Raw genomic sequence first — 18460 nt, forward strand, 5'->3', positions numbered from 1 at the left:
CTAAAATTCATGACACTGGTGTCCAAAGCACTCTGGCAAAATTATGGGATCCTTCTATGTGGGAAGTTAAGAACCTGTATTAAGTGACAACCTCCAGTTCCATGGTAGCATTGCATGTGCTGGATTAATTGCACGATGCAAGCCCTGCTCTAGGGATGGCTTTATATGTCATTTTTCTATTTAGTTTATTGAATGTACTTTTGTTTGTTTTTAAGGAATACCATTTTGAGCATTGCTGGGCATGCAAAGTTTTCATTTGATTTATGTTACCAATTTTAATAAAGATGCAAGTAAGTCAAAGATTGGAGCAGATAAGAGGTAGCTTTTTCAGTCTGTTCTGCAAGCAGGGAGTAAAACCAGAAACAGCAAGATTTTTTTCTTTAGTATTATTTTACTATTACTACTATTATTCTTGCAATGGTCCTTTACATGAATCCTTTATCCAGGACGAAAGCCGAGACCGCTACCCTTCAGTTCCTGTGCTGGTGCACTTGGTTTGTCAGGTCTCCAGCAGAGCTCCCTGGCAGCAGCCCAGGAGCCAGCCAGAGCTTCTCAACACCCAACTCTCATGCATCCACTTATGTGGTTCCTAATCCTTGTGATTCCTTATCGTAGGGTGAAAATGGAGTCAGGGGGAGGAAAGCAGTAGACAAAAAGCACGTTAGTTCTAGGTCATTTAAGTATTTTTGAGACCAGATTGTGTTTTTGAGCTTTGATTAGAAAGGAGGAGAGGATTGGTAGAAATCAAGGCACGCACACATCCCCAGAAGAGCTGTTGCTGGCTACACTGGTACTGTAAACTTCTTCAATAGTAATATACATTTCAGTATAGCTGTAGCAGCCTAACTCCAATCCTCATATTTGATCACTGCTTGAAAAAAATGTATCCAAGATAACCGGCAGGGCCCTGGGGAATGGGAGATGCATCTCTCGCTACTGCAACAAGTGGAACTATAGCATTTTATTTTCTCTTAAATCTCACAAGACAGTTAAACAACCTGGCTAGGCCAAAAACCTAAATTATTCAGGTGTGTCCAGGTACTGAACTACCATTAAAATGTTACTTTAAAACAACTTGTGCTGCTGGTGAATAGAAGAGACACAATCTGAACACTCCTGAGCAGACCAGCAGGCAGCTGCATACCCTCACCCCCCAACACATGACCTACAGTTACAGATCCCAATAAATGGCAGAGAAATGTGGTGGGGCAAGGAAAGTGTTCCAGCTCCCAGAAAACGAATGCCTAAACCAATATAATCAGGAGTCCTTTAAATATGTTAACTTGACGAGTTGGGTTTCTATAGCGCTAGAAATTCGGCGTTATCCGTCTGAGCACAGATGCCACTCCTAGCCTGGCAGGGGATCAAGGCACTATCTGAGTGGCAGCAGGGGAGAAGGAACTGATACCCCTCTAGCCTCTTCTCTGTTTGGGTCTGAAGAGCACCTAGACAGGGCTGCCACCAAAACCGAGGGACTCTGCCCATAAAATAAAAGCAGGAGATCCCAGGCTGCCCACTTCACCAGGCACTCTTCTGAACTCAACCAGGATGTAGGCCAAAATTATTATTTTCAAAGTAGTGACCTATTTTCAGAGCTTGTTCTCCCAAGGCACCCTCATCTAGGAAACAGTGGCTTAAAGTAGGCTTCTGCCATCCCCAGAACAATTCACCCAGCTTAGAGACTGCTCCTAAGGAAAGAGTGCTGCCAGAGGCAGGGTGATGGGCAGGTTAACTGGTGTTGCACACCAGGCAGCTATGGGCAAGCGAGGCACCCCCAGCTGGAGAGCTACATTACCAAATTAGCCCCCCACCAAATGTCTGAGCATGATATAGAAAACAAAAGTGAAACACAAAAGTGAAACACCACCAAGAATGGGTTTAACACTCAGAAGTTAACTAGCTTCTCATGGTATACAGCACTCTGATATTTAGGGCAGAAATGACCCATTAATTGCTCTACAATTCCAATAGCTTCAAAAAAATGTCTTAGATCAGAACACACAAACATCTCTTTATTGACAGAGTTGTATTCTGCCAAAATCTCAAATATTTTTACTGTCTGCCCATCCTTTGATTTAATAAAGCACGCAGCTGAGGTGCTTAATGTGCATTTCAAGGTATATTAAGACAAGAGATCAAAAATGAACATTAGCCTCGTTTACCTCTGCCAATATGTTACTCAAGCTACACTAACTAGACCCAGTCTAGCATTAAGATAGTTTTGTATTCCCAAATCTAACCTGTAAATAAGGTGCAAACAGCAAAAGATACTTTAACTTTAAAATGACCAAAATTACATGCATCTCCTCCTATAACCTGTTTATTTCTGAGAAATGTTTAACTCTGAACTCTCCTAAACAGCCTGCTACAAACTTGTAAGATCCAACCACATTTTGGAAACTGGCAGGTCTTGTTTAGGTGAGGACAATTAAACTGGCCAGAGAGCTAGGCTCACGGAAAAGCCACAGTAAGCACTAATGCCAGGTCTGAATATGACCTTGAAATTTTTTAATCACTGTATTAGAAGAAGAGCTGGCTTGGGCAGGAGGTTTCCCTCCTTCCCAAATATTACACTGTGATTGCTGGAGATCTTAATACATACTTTAATCTAAAAATAGTAACCCATTTAGTATAGGTGAGAAAGCTGAAGATCCTTCAGATGTATGTTCAAGTTGGAGAATTCAGGAGTATTTTTAGCTCCAAGGAATGCCCTTGTGCAAAAAAAAAAAAAAAAAAAAAAAAAAAAGATATTCAGAAGCAGACCTATAATGGGAACAATTTCATCCCCAGACGTGGTTCGCATCTGAACAACATTCAATTTTTATAATGGTAAAACCAGGTGTCAGTAGTAAGAACTAAGTTTTGATTTACTACTCATCCTTGTCACCTTGCTACAGCCCTGTCTCCTAATGCATTTACTGGGGGAGAAAGGTCCCAGTGTCAAACAAAGGTTCTTGGGAAAGTTAAAGAAGTTATAGCAGTTATCAACAGCTTAGGAGTTCTCTCTCTGTCTCTCTCCTGCCTCCTCAATCAAGCTGGCCCACTTGTTTGTTAGGCCAAACAATAAGCTAGACCAGTGAACTGAGCTAGGTTAAAAATAAACCCAGAATAAGGAAGTTACTTTAAATTTCATTCTCTTCATTCGTCTTATTTACCACGTACTCCCCCATACAGTTGTGACAGTGCAAGTGAGGGGGCAAAAGAGAGGTGTAGAGGTGAAACACTGCTCCAGAAGATACCTGTTCTCTGCAGGAGGGTCAGCATGAACTGTACACAAACTCTTCTCCTGGCCCCCAGTAGCATGTAAATAGTAATCTTAAAAAAAAGTCAAGTTTAGCACCCAGATGAAAATCCAAACCTTTCCCTGCAGCTTTTGCCCAGTACTGGGTCAGGCTCCTCATCCTTATAGACACTGGTGTCCAGTGGGCAGCTGCACGCAGGAGATGTTCAGCATCGCTGAGCGCAGCGAGGTCTGGCAGCATGCACATCACATCTGCTAACTGTGAGCAGGCTTCTGCTGTACTCGTTTAAGCAAAAGTTAGGTCCCAATAATGGTATTTTTGAAGAAGTGGGCCTTGATGGTGTGCTCTGTGTTGAAGTCAGTGCTACCAGCGTAGCTCGACTCACAGAGGGATGTGTGCATGCTGAGGCTCACGCTCAGACAATTTGCTCATTACAATCAGTCCAGTACTGCGATTCCCCATGGGTTTTGTTCTTCACAGGTGCCACAAAGTATCTAAATGTTGACTCAACGTGAATTCAAGTTATCAAGGTCCATTTATACAAATGATTCCAGTGCAGGAATGCTTTTGTAAGATGACCAGCAGACACTTGCTGACGAGAACCACTGGAGGCACGGTCTCTCACTGCATTAGTGTCAGCACCTCTCAGTTTGTTATATTGAAGGCTGACGAAAGGTCTTAATGAATTAGTTGAAATGTCTTCTTAACCCAGCAAGAGGTCACTGACCACAGCAGCTGAGGTTTCATGCTGAGACTGCAGGTCTGCAGATACATGCTGTGGGTCTGCATGCAAAGACAAGGATGATCAGGGGCTGCTTAGGGGCAGCAGTAGGTGAAACAAGATCCATGGCTGCACAGCTTCCCACATGTTCTTCCCTTCCTTCTGTGCCATTACCAAGATCACGAGACTCCTTCCCCAGCAGAGATGCATTGCTAGGCAGATGAATTACAGAGCACTCCTTCCTCCAGAGAGGAACCCCAATAATCCCTTCCCAAAACAGATCCCATCCCTCCCATGCCAACCCTTTCCTACTTCGGAAGCTACACTTCAGGGTGGAGGGTGTAAGCCAAAGCATAAGCTGATGTACACAAGTTGAAGAACAAGACAAATCTGCTGAGAACAATAAAGTATCTTAAAATCAGTATGAAACTGATATGACACATTTGAAGAAACAAGCAGTTATCAAATTCTGCAGTCGAGATTTTAAAATACAATGTTTAAAAAAATCATTAAGTTGCTATTTCTGGCAGATTCCGGTTTGATTTAACTACTACTTAATTCCTCAGCTGTAAGGACACCTTAAAGGAAGAAAAAAAAAAAAGCACATGCTTATGGTTACCACCTTTGTGGCATGACTGAGATACTGCACAGCACTGTACTAGTTTTTAAGGGGATCGCATTATAGGTGCAGGGTTGAAATCCAAGTAGCATCTGAAACAGTCACACTGAAATAGAGGAGCTGAAAACCACACAGGAAGAATGAGCAGAGGGAAAGGAAAGCAGAAGAGAATTGTGAAACACCACTGCTGCAATTGCTACTAGCAAGGAGGGTTTTGCATGTGGTTTGTGACCCATTCTTTAATTCATATAATTTACAGACACACTTGAGTTACCTCTGTGTTCAAACTGTGAATAGTATCTATTCTCCTCCAGAAATTACCTTCGACCTTCAATGTCATTAAGTAACACTTGACTAGGTGAACAACTCTTCAGAATAGGTTAGCTCTTTCCCAAAGAAGAAGGAAATGCAGCTCTCCATAGCTTGATTTAATGAACAATTAAATGGCATTCACACAGCCTGTGCTTAAGCAGATCCAGAATTCAAAACTCCCTTTAAGAAAAATTACATCTCACGTTGTCTTCAGATTTGAAGCCTGTAAACCTATATAACAGCATCTGAGCGTCTAGACATCTCTAAAATCCATAACAGAAGCAAAACAGCCATTTATCTAAATAGAATAGTTAAGACATGCTGTGAAGGCAAACTTGTGTCTAAAAACTGTTAGCTGATTACAGTTACCAGAAATATCCTGGCAGTACGTAACTGAGATGTATTGCATGACTATTAAACAGCAACCACGAGGAGCTGGCTGCAGCAGAACAGCCTGGGCTTACAGGCATGAAGGAAGAATGCAACTTTTTCTCTACATCCAAATGTAATGCTTCTGTTCTTAAAAAAAAAAAAAAAAAAAAAAAAGACACACAGAAGATGCAGAAACCACCTTGCCTACCAGGACTGCCAACTGTGCCTTGACTGCCCAAAACAAAATGTATTTCTAGGCAAGAAAAAAAAGGGTTGGGGGGGCAACTTACCATCACCTGACCAGTAACCTCTTCATTCTTTTCCAAGAATCAGAGAGCAGTGATACAAAGAAACACAACAGGTCACTGCTGAAATACTGCAGAGTCCTTAATGCACTTCCACACAAATACCCATCCAGTTGCAGGGGCTGCGGCACCCCAACAGGAACGGGATCAGTGATGGTCAGCATCGCAGCTGCTGGACAAAACAGCAACGTGCATCCCGTGATGCTTGCAAATCCAGGTACCAGCAGCAGGGCAGCCACAGCCTTCCTGCTCCTGCGACCTGACCTGCACACCAGACCGTTCATACCGGCACAAGCCACAGCCACGTGTTACCCCATGTGTTACCCCCACGTCCAGCGCAGCGGAGAGGTGCAGAACACAAGCTGAAAGCACCCTGCCTGGAGCAGAGCAGCCCAGACACAGCACCAATCCCCCCCATGGCCACAGCAGCCATGTGGGAGATGCTCAGGAGTGCAGAAGGATCATCGCATGGCCTAGAGGTGAGATCCTGCCTGCAGCCTCAGCGCAAGATTCACACCAATAACTTCCTATCTAGGCAAAGAAAAATGCATTGATCTTACACGGAGACTCTTAAAAATATAATTCCCTAAATTTCCATCATTTCTTAAATAATGTCTCTGCATATTAAGTGTTTTACCAATGCACTTACTATACATGTAAATTCTGTGCCTTTTTAACTGAAGAATTGGCCATTTTAACAAAGAAATACCCACTACTGAACCCTATTTAACAGGAAGAATATTAACTCACAGAGATGGATTTGGAATTTAGAACTGCCACTAAGTTTGAACAGACTTTCACACACTCCTGCTTTTATCCAAACCTCCATCCAAGTTCTGCTGGCCAATGCCAGTGATGTTAGAAAACAGACCTCTGAAAAATACAGGAAGCAAAATCTCTACTGGGGAAACAACTATTCCTTTTTTCTTTTTTTTTTTTTTTTTTTTTTTTTAAACAGAGCTCAAAAGAAGTCCATCCAATTGTTATACTCGTATAATGTTGCAGTTAGAGCCCTAAAGAAAAGTTTTCTTTAGATCTTGATAAAAACGCACATGCACAGCTAGAGATGTATTTTTCAAGAACACTATTTCAGTTGCACCTTGCGAAATCACTAGACAATCAAGCTTAGAGCTATGGCAAACACTATTATCAATGATACTCCTACACATCCTTTCAGATTTACAGAAGGAAAAGGGAAATTAGGAAAAACAGCATTAAGATTTTTCACAGACTTTACATTTAAATCAAGTATTATAGGAATGCAATCAACCCCTTAGCATACAAAACATAGAAGTTCTGTTTTCCACCTCTTTTAGGGAGTTACATATAAAAGCTGACTGCATTTAAAAAATAATATGAATCCTATCTCCCAGGCCACAAACTACTGTGGCCCTGCTATAGACCTGCTCGGAGCTTTCCTCTCACAGGACATTTCAGCTCATTATTCACACTGTCTTCCACTGGCTTGCAATACGCTTTGGAGCTGTCAAGGTGCTGGTTTCATTGTGGGACCCCAGGTGTTCAGGCCACCTGGAAGGCCACCTCGCACACCAGCGTCCACAGAGGAGCAAGCTGAGACGCTGGTGCCTTCCCTGCCCAGGTCCAAGGGATGCTCCGGGCACATCTCTGCAGGGCAGCGCTCTGGAGCTCGCTTTGTGGCAGCAGGCAAGGAGAGCTGGACTTGCCAGTGCTGGGTGTCCCAGCCTCCTGAGATGCTTGGTGCAACAAACTGTCATGGCTTTGCTTAAATCTTCACAATTAAACGGGTCAGGAATGACTTATTGCACTAATGCCAAACACCAATTAAAACCAAACTGAGACATGCTATGCTGCTTACATCACAGGATTTTAGTTTTACCAAAATTTACCATCTTTATTCTATGCTATTTTAAGTGATTTTGCTTGACAAATACACGCATGCTGTTACACTGAACAATCAAGCTGTGTTATTCTGGATGCACATTAAGTCCAGCACAAACCAGTCTTCAGGTGTGCTTTTGTACTCTGAAAAGTACTCCAAAGAGCACCTAGGCATCATAGTGAGAGATGCGGAAGAGTGAAATGGCCTTCCCCAAGCTGCAAATATTCAGTACAGTTTAGCTGTTCTCCAAGTCTATCCACTTATTTCCATCTGAATTGTTTCTGGTCAACAAAAGCTCAACCACCTAGTGAAAGTACGCAATATAAAGCAGAACCACACGGGATTTCCAAGCTGACCATTCCTCATTTTGCTGGCAATTCATTCAAAACCTATTCTGATCTCTCAGCATTTCTAAACCCACAGAGCTTGTTTTACTACAATCAGTAAGCATAGGTCAAAAAAGGGGTTAGCAGAAATATTGAAATGCAAGTGTTAAGTTCAAACCTGCAACACTGTGCACAGATACATTATGCTACAGCTGTTGCCACTGATTGGGTGCACTTTTACTCTGCACATACAGCTTTTTGCTAGTGTATCAGGATACAATACTAAAACTATCTGAGCAAAATGCACTAAGTATCTGAAGTACTAATAAAGGAAGATTTTAAAGAACTACCCTGAGTATTTAATAACTTGATAAGTAACATAACCAGCCTACAGCCCCCAATCTACACACCAAGGCATTTTATATTAAATGTTAATCTGCTGGTTACATCAAACTAGCACCTAACAGATTTTCTATATATACTAATATGCATAAATCTGTGTTTGAAAAGAAAAAAAAAAGACGCTGCAGTTTACTCATACCTTTTATTGCAAGCTACCCAGTACTTTCCTCCTTCACAATCAACATTTTACAGCCACGAGATACAAAGTTAAGCTAAAACAACTCATCTAAGACATCTCAAAGCACAAACTAAAGCAAACAATGCCCTGTTTTAAATGTATAATCACTTAAGAAAAAAGTGGGTGCTTCACAAGCTCTAAACCAGTTCATTTTCACCCTTAGCCCAAATATTGAATGATGTCATGCAAGATGTACTGGCTGAACTGGTTTAACTGCCACAGGCTGGATGCACTGCGCAGATTTTTTGTGATAAATTATTCTGCAGCTCTGAAACCCATTCAGTTAGTCTCAATCAACCATCTCCATCTGCGGTTTTAGAGTTCGGGACTATGCTGCTTTTACACACAACTTGCTCCATCACTAAATACAGCGACCGAGTCCGATAGGCAGCAGATTTTGCATCTGTTCTGAATTCAACCAGCAGCAAGCAACAGTTGGGATAGAGCAAGGAGCTCTGATACGTACTGGGACGTGCTGCATCCTGAAGAGCGCTACCTGTTTCCTTCTGCATTTTACATGCATTTACCATTACTTGATTTAGTTCACTTCTCCTTCACAGAAAGTTTACTAAATCTGAGAGCTTTTTAAGCACTTATTTGACAAAGAAAGCACAGAAGAGAACCAGAGATAGTCGGCATTCTTCTGAAGTCCCCTCCGTGCCATCTCCTCACAGCTGGCACGGAGCAGCTCTCCAGGAGGGATGCAATGCACGCCACTTCCCGAGGCCAGGCTCGCCGTTTCCAGAGGCACTACACATTATCATTACAGGGCATAAGAGACCAGGCCTGGTTCTTCACTCTAGCCATAACCTCGGAATTAACTTAATTTTGCTTGTTGTCTGCTGCATCAGCGCTTTTATCACCCCTCAGTTGAGCATCATCCATTTCTTGGAAAAACATGAAGGCTGGAGAGGGGAGGGGGCAGGAAGAAGAGAAAAACGAGCAGGTACTTGTGTTCACATGATGAACCTGGCCTGCGTGTTCTCCTTGCGAACATACAGCCCCCTTCCTCAGCACAGGGCTGGAAGCAGTGCCGAGGACAGTGGAGGAGCTCAGGGAAGAGGGATACGGGCCATCAGGAGCAAGGCACACCAGGGCAGGCAAGAAAAGGACTGAGCCCCGTATTATGTAAGCAGCTGATACCAAAGTGACAGGGATGGAGAACACTAATGAGGACAAAATACTAGAGTATTCAGAAGACGGGCAAAAAAAGCGTTATGGATTTGTGTCCAATCTCCTACAATGGGACAGAAATCCAGTAAATGCTGTCAGCAGCCAACAAAACACGGATGAACAGCAAGGGCCGCAAACTTGCCATTGCGTGGACGCTGCGAAAAAGCATGATTTTAAATTTTTCTTACACACACACAGACATCTCCTCCTTTCTAAATAGCTTGCACTGTTTCACCTGGAATCCAAATCTCAGCATTAAACTAGCCTAAGTAGGGAAATGCTCAGAGGACAGCAGCACCAGGGAGGATGCAGGGCTGCACAAGGAAAATACAAGCCTGCAACCTCAGCTACCCATCACCACGTGTCCAAAGGCTACACTACGCCTGCTACATCTGAAACGAAGCAGCCCTAATGCGAAACATACATATGTACACAACTACAGGCAGAGGCTGAAACTACAAAGAGGCAAATTCAAACTATAAACAAGGGAAACCTCCAGTTATTAAGCTGCAAATGAGACTTTCCATGGAGGCAATGAAAGAACCTTATGAAATACGTAACTGTAGATTTGTATTAAGCCAAGTTCTTTGAAGCTCAACGAGACACATTTGTGCAAAGAAGTTCCCAAGGAGGCATACAGAACACAAGGGGATTTGGGTTTGATTACACCTCACAGAGCAGCTCACCAGCAACTGAGCAGCCCTAACTCTTTGCATGATAAAGCAGCCTACGTAGCCTACCTTCAGTACAGAAAAAAATAGTATTTGTTTTTTTTCCACTAAACTTATCTAGTATATAAACAAATAAAATATTCTGTGGAATAATTCACTAAATTAACATCTTGAGAGGGCAATTATCTCAAAGTCGGGCACTGATGGCTAACGCGCACACTCCCAGGATGTCTCAGTGCAAAGGCAGCCGCTGAACCAGAATCACATGCTTTATGCAGCAGTGGCTGAGGGGTGCTGGCAAAATCCATTACTACTGACATAATTTGGTAAAGACAGGCTGCTTGAGGTGGCAGTTTTCTTGTTCCTTCCCATCCCGATGCCAAACCTTCACCGTATTAATATAACACTAAACAAGGCTGCAGGGAGAACCAAGTTAAAAAGTAAAGAACAAAGCTACATTAAAAAAAAAAAATCAATTCCAATCACTTTATGGTGACAAGAAGTTGCGCTAGCACAAATGTTGGGGAAGGGTACAAGAAGAGAATCATCAGCAGCAAATGCTGTTTTCTAGCTAAGGAAGCTCTCATGTTTAGCTGAAGGGACAAAATGTTTTCCTACACTTCACATAGATTTGGTGCTTCTCTGTCCATGCATCACTACCACTGTACCTTAGTAAGGCTAAAGCTGATTTCAAACACAACATCCACATGAAGACTACATATACAAAGAGGTGATTCACAACATCACATTATTCTAGCCAAATTGGAGGAAGGTGAGCCTGTATCACACATGGTCATCTGGAGTAGATACCTGCCCCTCATCCAGGCTGTCATCGCTTCTTTAGTTCATGATGCAGAGATTAAGCAGCTTTCCTTTCTAGAGGGTATGTCTCCCTCACTCCTGAAGTCTGACAGCCCCGTGCACGCTACTCTCACTTAGTGTCCACAAGATCAATGAAGAGTACAATATTCACAAGGGAAAGGGAAGGGAGAAAAACCCTGGACAAGAGAGCAGACGCTCAGAATATCATATCCGCTTAATCCTGAAGAATTTAATTCCATGCTTTTATTACTGCTTAATAGTTATTTTATTCATTAAGAACTGTTCATCTAGTATAGGTGTACAGAGAACAAGCATGCCTTCACGTAGCTTGAAGCCAAGAAGTGCAATTTTCCACTGTGCATTCTTCACATACCTCCTAAATCTAGTGTGATCACTCAGTGAAGAATGGCATCTGACACTGTTTCATGCACGTTAAAATTAAGCTAAATACATACTATTAAATATTTTCCTCACTGCTTGAAAACATCTCTCCTGTGGAAGCATGACCACCCATACATAAGATGACGAACAATGTTTTACACAAAATAGAATGTATACCCAGGACATCTACTTTTAATAAAAGTTAGCAATAACCTGATCTCAGCAATTTGGTAAGCTTCACATTTCAAGGGGTGGAAAAAAGCATTTAAAAAGAGCCTCCAAAGGTTGAACAATTTTTGTTTTGCACACAGACAGGTCAGTAAACTCTCACAAATTAGCGAGCTCATAGTATCATCCTGAATCAGCTGAGCACAGCCTAATAGATTGCAAATAGACTTCTGAGGCAACGCTGCATTCCTAGGGATGCTGTGCTGATGTACACAGACAGCTTCCTTGCCCCTCCAAAGGAGCATAAGGTCTGCACAACCATCAGAGGGACTTCCACGTGCATTTTGGGCTTCTGTTTCCCCACTGACACAGGGGATGCAATCCTTAGAGGTGCATGGCACCTTTAACTGAATGAAGGTGTTCAGCATTTCACAGCATGCCCAGCATGGTAGAACACCAAACCCATAAAAAAATCAAAATAAAAACATCAGGTAGTCAATAGCATTATGAACTTGAAAAGGATTTTGAGAAAGCAGATTGCTAAAGGCTATCAAAGTTTGCCGGAAAATATATCCCACAAAACGTTAATGTGCGCGCATGCATGCACACAAACAAATATGAAGCATTTTTAAAATCTTTTGTATTGGTCACTGAGTACATAATTGCCAATTTGGAGATTTTTCAAAAAAAAAAAATCAGTTCAATAGCAAATAGGTTTTAGCTATAATTTTAGGAAATAGAGATTTACATTCAAAAAAGCAAGGCTTCCTGTAATGACCTTTTAATCTTGAAAGGGAGCCACACAGTTACTGTGACAAACTCCTACTAAAACACCTTTGCTACTTGTAATTTCCAGGCCTGTTATTTAGTAGAAATATACATCTGCTACGTCAATTTCCGTGGTTCACAAGTGGAATGCCCTGTGTCGAGTTACCTTACTGCTAATCCAAATACTTATAACAAGACGTGTGCATTCACGGCCAGCCACCCTAAACAAGATTTAGGCAATATTTTGACCTCCAAGCCAAACCCCATGGGCACACGCAGCGCCGTGCCTGCCCTGCCCGACGGAGCGACCCCCGACGTGCTGTTTGCCCAAAAGAGCTGCACGGGGCTGAGCTCGTAGTTTGCAAGAGGGGGGAGGGGGAACAAAAAACAAAACAAAACAAAAAAACAAGGGCAGCAGGCGAGAAAGGCCGAGGGGACCGCTCGGGAGCAGCCCGCACACGCAGTGCCTCCTTCCCGAGCGCGGCGCAGCTGCATGACGGTGCAGGATGAGGGCCGGCGGCTCGCGGGCGCTACACATGGGCAGCGCTCAGCCCCCGCCGACCCCGCGCTAGGCCCGGCCGGGCGCGTTTGCTGTAAATAACCCCGGGAGGAGGGTTAATTAAAAATGGCGAGCAGCGTGGCTGCGCGCATACAATGAGCGGCCCCGCACCGGCCCCGGCCCCGGCCCGGCGCTGCTCGAGCCCGCCCCGAGGGGGGCGGCGGGGAGGCCCCGGCCCCCCCCATTCATCCCCGGCCAACGCGGAGCCCCCTCCGGCTCCCCCCGCCCCGCTGCAAAGCAGGCCCCGGGCCGCCCCCCCCCCCCCCCAGCCTCCCGCCGGGCATCGGCGTCGCCTCCCGCGGGAGCGCGACCCCCCCCCCGTCCCCGTGCCGAGCCGCAGGGATCCGGGCACCCGCAGCGCCCCCGGCCCATGCGGGAGGCTCCCGGGGCCCCGCCGAGCCCGGAGCTCCGCGCAGCCGGCCCGGGGAGCCGAGCCCCTGCTGCCCGGCCGCTCCCCCCCCGGCGGTTCGCGTTCTTGCGGCGAGCCCCCCCCCAATCCCCCGCTCCCCCTGCGCCCCCCTGCCCCTCGCACGCTGCTCCCAGCCTCAACTTTCCTCGCTCGGCGCCTCCCGCCGCCGACTCGCCCGCCCGAGCTCTCCCGGCCCCGGCCGCCCATGTTTGCAGAGGAGAGAAAGGGCCGGGCGCCCGTGCACCGGGGCCGGGCGCCGGGGGCCGAGGAGGGGAGCTCCCGGGGGGGAGCCGGGCTGCGGGGGAGCCCCGGGAGCCCGCGGCGAGGCTGGGGGAGAGCGGGGGGGAACTCGGCGCGGAGTTGAGGGCCCGGGGCCCAGCCTCACCTTCCATCTCCATGTCCTCGGGCTCGCTCAGCTGCTGCTCCCCGGGCTTCTGGTGCTGCTGCTGCTGCTGCTGATGGTGGTTCATGTCGGGCTGCGCTCGGGGCTGGGGCTCGGCGGCGGCGGCCTGGGCCTTTCCCGCGGGGGGCTGCGGGCCTGCGTCGGGAGGGGCAGGGGCGGAGGAGCGGCGGGGCCCGGGCAGCGGCCGGGACTGGGCACCCGCCTCGGGGGGCTGCGGCTGGGCTCCGGCGGGCAGGGAGCGGGCAGCCGGGGGAGGCAGCGAGACGCGCACGTATTTGCTCGCTATTCGCCCAATCTCGGCGGCGGCACCCGGTCGGGGGAAAGGGGTGGGGAGGAGGGACCGGCCGGGGGTGGCGGCTTCCCCGGGGGCCGGCGGGGAGGGGAGGGGACCGGGACGAGGGAGGGGGGAGGGGAGGGGGGGGGGGAGCCGGGAGATCAGGAGTCAGGGCCCGGCGGCTGCGCCCGCCGCTTCCCCCTCCCCCGGCGAGGTGTCCCCGGCGCTGCGAAGTCGGGGAGGCGCCGCGGGGCCCCTCCTCTGCCCTCCCGGCCCCCCCAGCGCCCCGGCACCGCCGCCCGGCTCGCTGCTCCCGGCCCGCGGGCCGCCCCCGTCGCCCGTGGCCCGGCGCGCTGGTGCCGCTCGGCCGCCGCCAGCGCTCTGCGCCTCAAAATGGCGGCTGCGGTAAGCGCCGTGAAATGTCACATCCGCATGAGGGGCAGGCGGCCCAGCGAGCCGGGGAGGGGGAGGCAGCGCCGCGGCCGCGCCGGGAACAGCAGCCGCTGCCGCCGCCGCCGCCGCCACAGGAGGCCGGGGAGGCGGAGCCACAGGGGCCCCGCCGCCGCCGCGGCCTCCCCGCGGGCCGCCGCCACCTGCGCGCGGCCCCGCGCCCCGGCCGGGCCGGGCAGGGCAGGGCAGGGCCGCGGCCTCCCCGCGGGCGGCTCGGGAGCGCCGGGGCTCGGGGGAGCCGCCGGGGGTCGGGGCTCGGGGCACGGCCGCACGCGGGGGAAGCTGCGGCCGAGGCGGGCCCGGCTCAGGGCTCGGCCCCCCCCGGCCCGCGCGGCTCCGGGCTGCGGGGCGTGGGGGGAGCGGGCGGGGGGCTGGGGGCGGCGGGGGGAGCGGGCACCGGAGGGGGCCTGGGGACGGGGCCCGGCCCTGCCCTGCCTGCGGCCCGCTGCGTTTCGTGGGCCCCGCGCGGGGGACGGGCCCTGCGTGGAGTTGGTTTTTGTACGCTGGAAAGGGCAGGGAAGGGTGCGGATGAACAGGTAACGCCTGGGCAGCCCACAGCTAGGGCGGCGGAGGAAGCAAATTCATCGAGGTGTGGAAGAGTAGGTGGGAGACTGCAGAGAGGGCCCTGTAACGCGTGGCGTTAGCCGAGCAGGATTTAATTCGCAGCAGTGGGAAAACGGGGCAGGAGGATAGCCTGAAGGGAAATGCCCAGGACGTGCAAGATTGGGCTTCCTGAAGGGACTGAAAATGTTCCCCAGCGGGCAGTGCTGCTCTGATTGCAAGTGGATAAGTGATCTATGAGTTTGTTTATTTTTCCAGTTTATAAAATGAGCAAATCACACCCAATCTGGGGGAGAAACCCAGTCTGTCTGAGCTCCAGCTGGTCCCTTTTCAGCAACACAGGACTCTGCAGGGTGGGCAGGACAGGAAAATAATGTCCCACATCTGAAGCCTTGCCTTAAGTAGTAAAAATCCAGAGCTAGAATGTGGAAAAATAATGGAGGCTGAAGATATTAGTGGGAAGATCAGCTTCTGAAAACAGTTTGATAGTTTGCCTTCTAAATAGGACGTTCTGACAACATCCTGTTGTTCCTCTCAATTCTCAAAAGCTGTTTAAAGAAAAATCATTTACAAGCATTTTCTTGATACTGACCTGGGCAAAAACATGAAAATCTACAAAACCCAGGTTACCGATAAAGAGGGAGATGGGATCCGGTTTAGGACAGAGGTCTATGCACAGATCTTTCATTTCTGAATGTCCTAAGCTTTGAATTCCGCACTGCAGCCTTTCCCTATCGTTACCTCCCTGAACAATTGTTCTTTCCTAATGACTTCCATTCCAACCTCCTAAATCATATGCAGGTTTAAACTCATCCCTCTGTCCTTCCTCCACAAGTGATTCCCAATACAGGATGAACGAGTATGTCACAACGAGGAGATCGCTACAGATTATTACCTGATTCTTCAGCCACAGACAGCGAGGTTGTAAGCAAGGACCAACTGAGCAAAAACAATTTCACTGTTTAGGACCAAGTCCCTAAAGACAGTCAAGCTAATTCATCATAAGCATTAAATTTATTTATTTTTTTTACATACGAAAATTTCTCAGTTTCAGATATTTTTCAGGCAGCTATGTTTTCCAAAGTCATTGGCTTCTCCTGCTGTTTTAGGGGAGCAGAAATTGGCAAAAGGCATCTGCACAAATCCTTTGCTGTGGAGAGAGCGGCGTGGAAGAGGGGCAGGAATTTTTGTCATCAACTGGACGATGCATAGTCAGCTTATGAAGATGGAATGCCGCAATCAAGCAGTGCCATTTCTATATATTTATAGTTTAAGTGAACTTTTCGGGGTTTTCGGGGTCCAGATACAAGGCAGACTTAAGTATCTTGTAATGTTTTGAAGAAAAAAAAAAAAACACTTGTGAAAATATATCATTTACATTGTGTGAATATAGCTATAAGTAAAAAAAAAAAAATCTATTGAAAATTGATTCAGGTCCTCATATTTAAGAGGGAATAAATGTTGTGTGTATAATCATCTCAAAATGCATTTTTGAAATAAATGGTAAGCATTTTGCACAGCCAGCCAGTGGTTGTAGCACTGCGATTTGATTGTTTTTGGACAGGAAATACAAATTTTATCAATTGCCAAGCCTAAGGTGAAGTCCAGATCTCAACATATGCTAACATTTTATCCCAACTACATGAAGCATACTTCTGCAAAGTATTTCTGGCCTGTTGCCACTCCCTTCTGAAACTTTCTGCTGTTCACCTCTCCCCAGTACAAGACACAAAAGCTCCATCCTTTAAAGGAAAGAATGGTCACCTTTTATATAACTGCTTGGCCATATCATCGCTGCCAGCATTTGGCTTAGCCTCTACCTCAGCAGTGATATCCAATCACTTATTTATCCAGCTGTTCCATAAATACCTTCTGTTTTCATAAGAAATCCATTTTCGCACTGCATGCCCCATCTTTAACAGCCACATCCCTCTGCAGATGATTCCTGCCTCCTGCAGTTCTGATGGTAAATTCCATACGTGGAAGGTTCGGCAAACACCTGAGAAGGGTTACTGATATTTAAAAAAAAAAAAAAAAAAATAAGCTCACGAATGGGGATGTGATGAATACAGTCTATGTATCCATTGCTATCAGTTTTATTCTTGTCCTTCCTTTCTCACTCCTTCCTTTCATTTTCTACGCCCACTTATTGAATCTTGTCTAAATTTAGGCCTCTATCCTGTAAACTAATCCAGTCCCTGTTGGCCCTTATGCCCACACAAAGCACTGGGGAATTTGGTAATGCTGCACCTGAGCAAGGGATTTTGTCCTCCAGGCCCAAGCTGTATACTAGTAGGCAAAGGAGATTCCCTGTTTTGTACCGGCTGGGTCAATAGGGCTGTCAGACAGGCTGCAGCCTCCCAGCATTCCCTCCACATTACTCATCGTAATGAGAGATGAAGTTAAAGAGGCGCTATCATCTTTAAAATGCCATTGAAGAAATGGGCTTCATTTCATGAAGCTGACCTGCTCCTGAGCCTCACCGAAATTAAAAATAAATCCAACTCGGTCTGTTTATTTTTAAAACACTCACAAGCCAGTGTTTGGCTGCCTGAGTGCCAGGCCGAGCACCGAACCAGGCAGCCCCGTGTCTCTGCTGCCTGTCTGTCCTTCAGGTGAGATCCTGGCTGGGCTGGAGCCGGGGAGGCTTTGTCCTGCCCTGCTGCTGCCCCCTGCTCCAAAAGACCACGTTGTCTTCAGCAGGCTTCAAGTGGCCACAGTAGCCACCCATGGCTTCAGATGGCCACCACAGGGTAAACTGTAGAGGGGAACACCACAGCAAACTGGGCTGAAGGAAAGGAGGATGCTGCCCCATGGCAGAATATCCTGGACCAGGAGCACTTGTGCCAGTCTGCTGATTTCCTCCCAGCTCCTCAGCTGCATCAGGACATCTTGCCTCCCACTTGGCTCTGTTTGCTGCTCTCACTTCAGCACAGACGTCCTCCCGTGGCCAGGCTCTATGCTTCCAGCACCACTTGTGGTGCCCCATAATGCGTGCAGGTGGCCAAGTCTATAATTAAGGAAATTTATATCTGTGTAATGACAGAAGGGCAATTACACCAGCACACACCCTTAATATAGATGCACTAAACCAGCAAAACTGGGGTTACCACTTGTGCGTATTCTGCCATGTTTCTGGATTAATATATATTAATGCAAACGTGCCCCTGTGCCAGCAGCATGCTTCCTCAGGATGTTGAGTTTGCACTCGTGGGACCGTATGCACAGTTATACCATCCTATACCTCTTAAAGTCATGAGTTAAAGTGTGCTGGAGGCTGCCTTCCCCACTCAGGCAGCTGCTTCTGGTCTCACGGTTTTGCTTCTTCCACGATCAGAGACACTTAGTAATACAGTGATAAAAGTAAGTGAAAATATTCTCGCTGTTGCCAGAAGCTCTCCATTCCCTTGTTCATGGTTCTTTTGGTGCTTTTCCACATTGCTGATACTGCACTGCATCTAGAGAGTGAAAGGTGGATCCTCG

At 47.4% G+C, this 18460-nt stretch overlaps 1 protein-coding gene across 1 annotated transcript in view; it reads right to left on the minus strand.

The window, feature by feature from the left end:
* USP7 (ubiquitin specific peptidase 7) overlaps nt 1-14506 on the minus strand; it is a 72783-nt gene extending 58277 nt beyond the window's left edge. Inside the window, exon 1 of the mRNA XM_084537277.1 lies at nt 13675-14506. Within this exon, the coding sequence (XP_084393403.1) occupies nt 13675-13759 (85 nt within the window). The 5' untranslated portion in view covers nt 13760-14506. The remainder of the gene's footprint in view (nt 1-13674) is intronic.
* Nucleotides 14507-18460: the final 3954 nt, after the last annotated feature.

The sequence above is a fragment of the Aythya ferina genome, assembly GCF_964211825.1.
Source record: "Aythya ferina genome assembly, chromosome: 15".
NCBI classification, from domain to species: domain Eukaryota; kingdom Metazoa; phylum Chordata; class Aves; order Anseriformes; family Anatidae; genus Aythya; species Aythya ferina.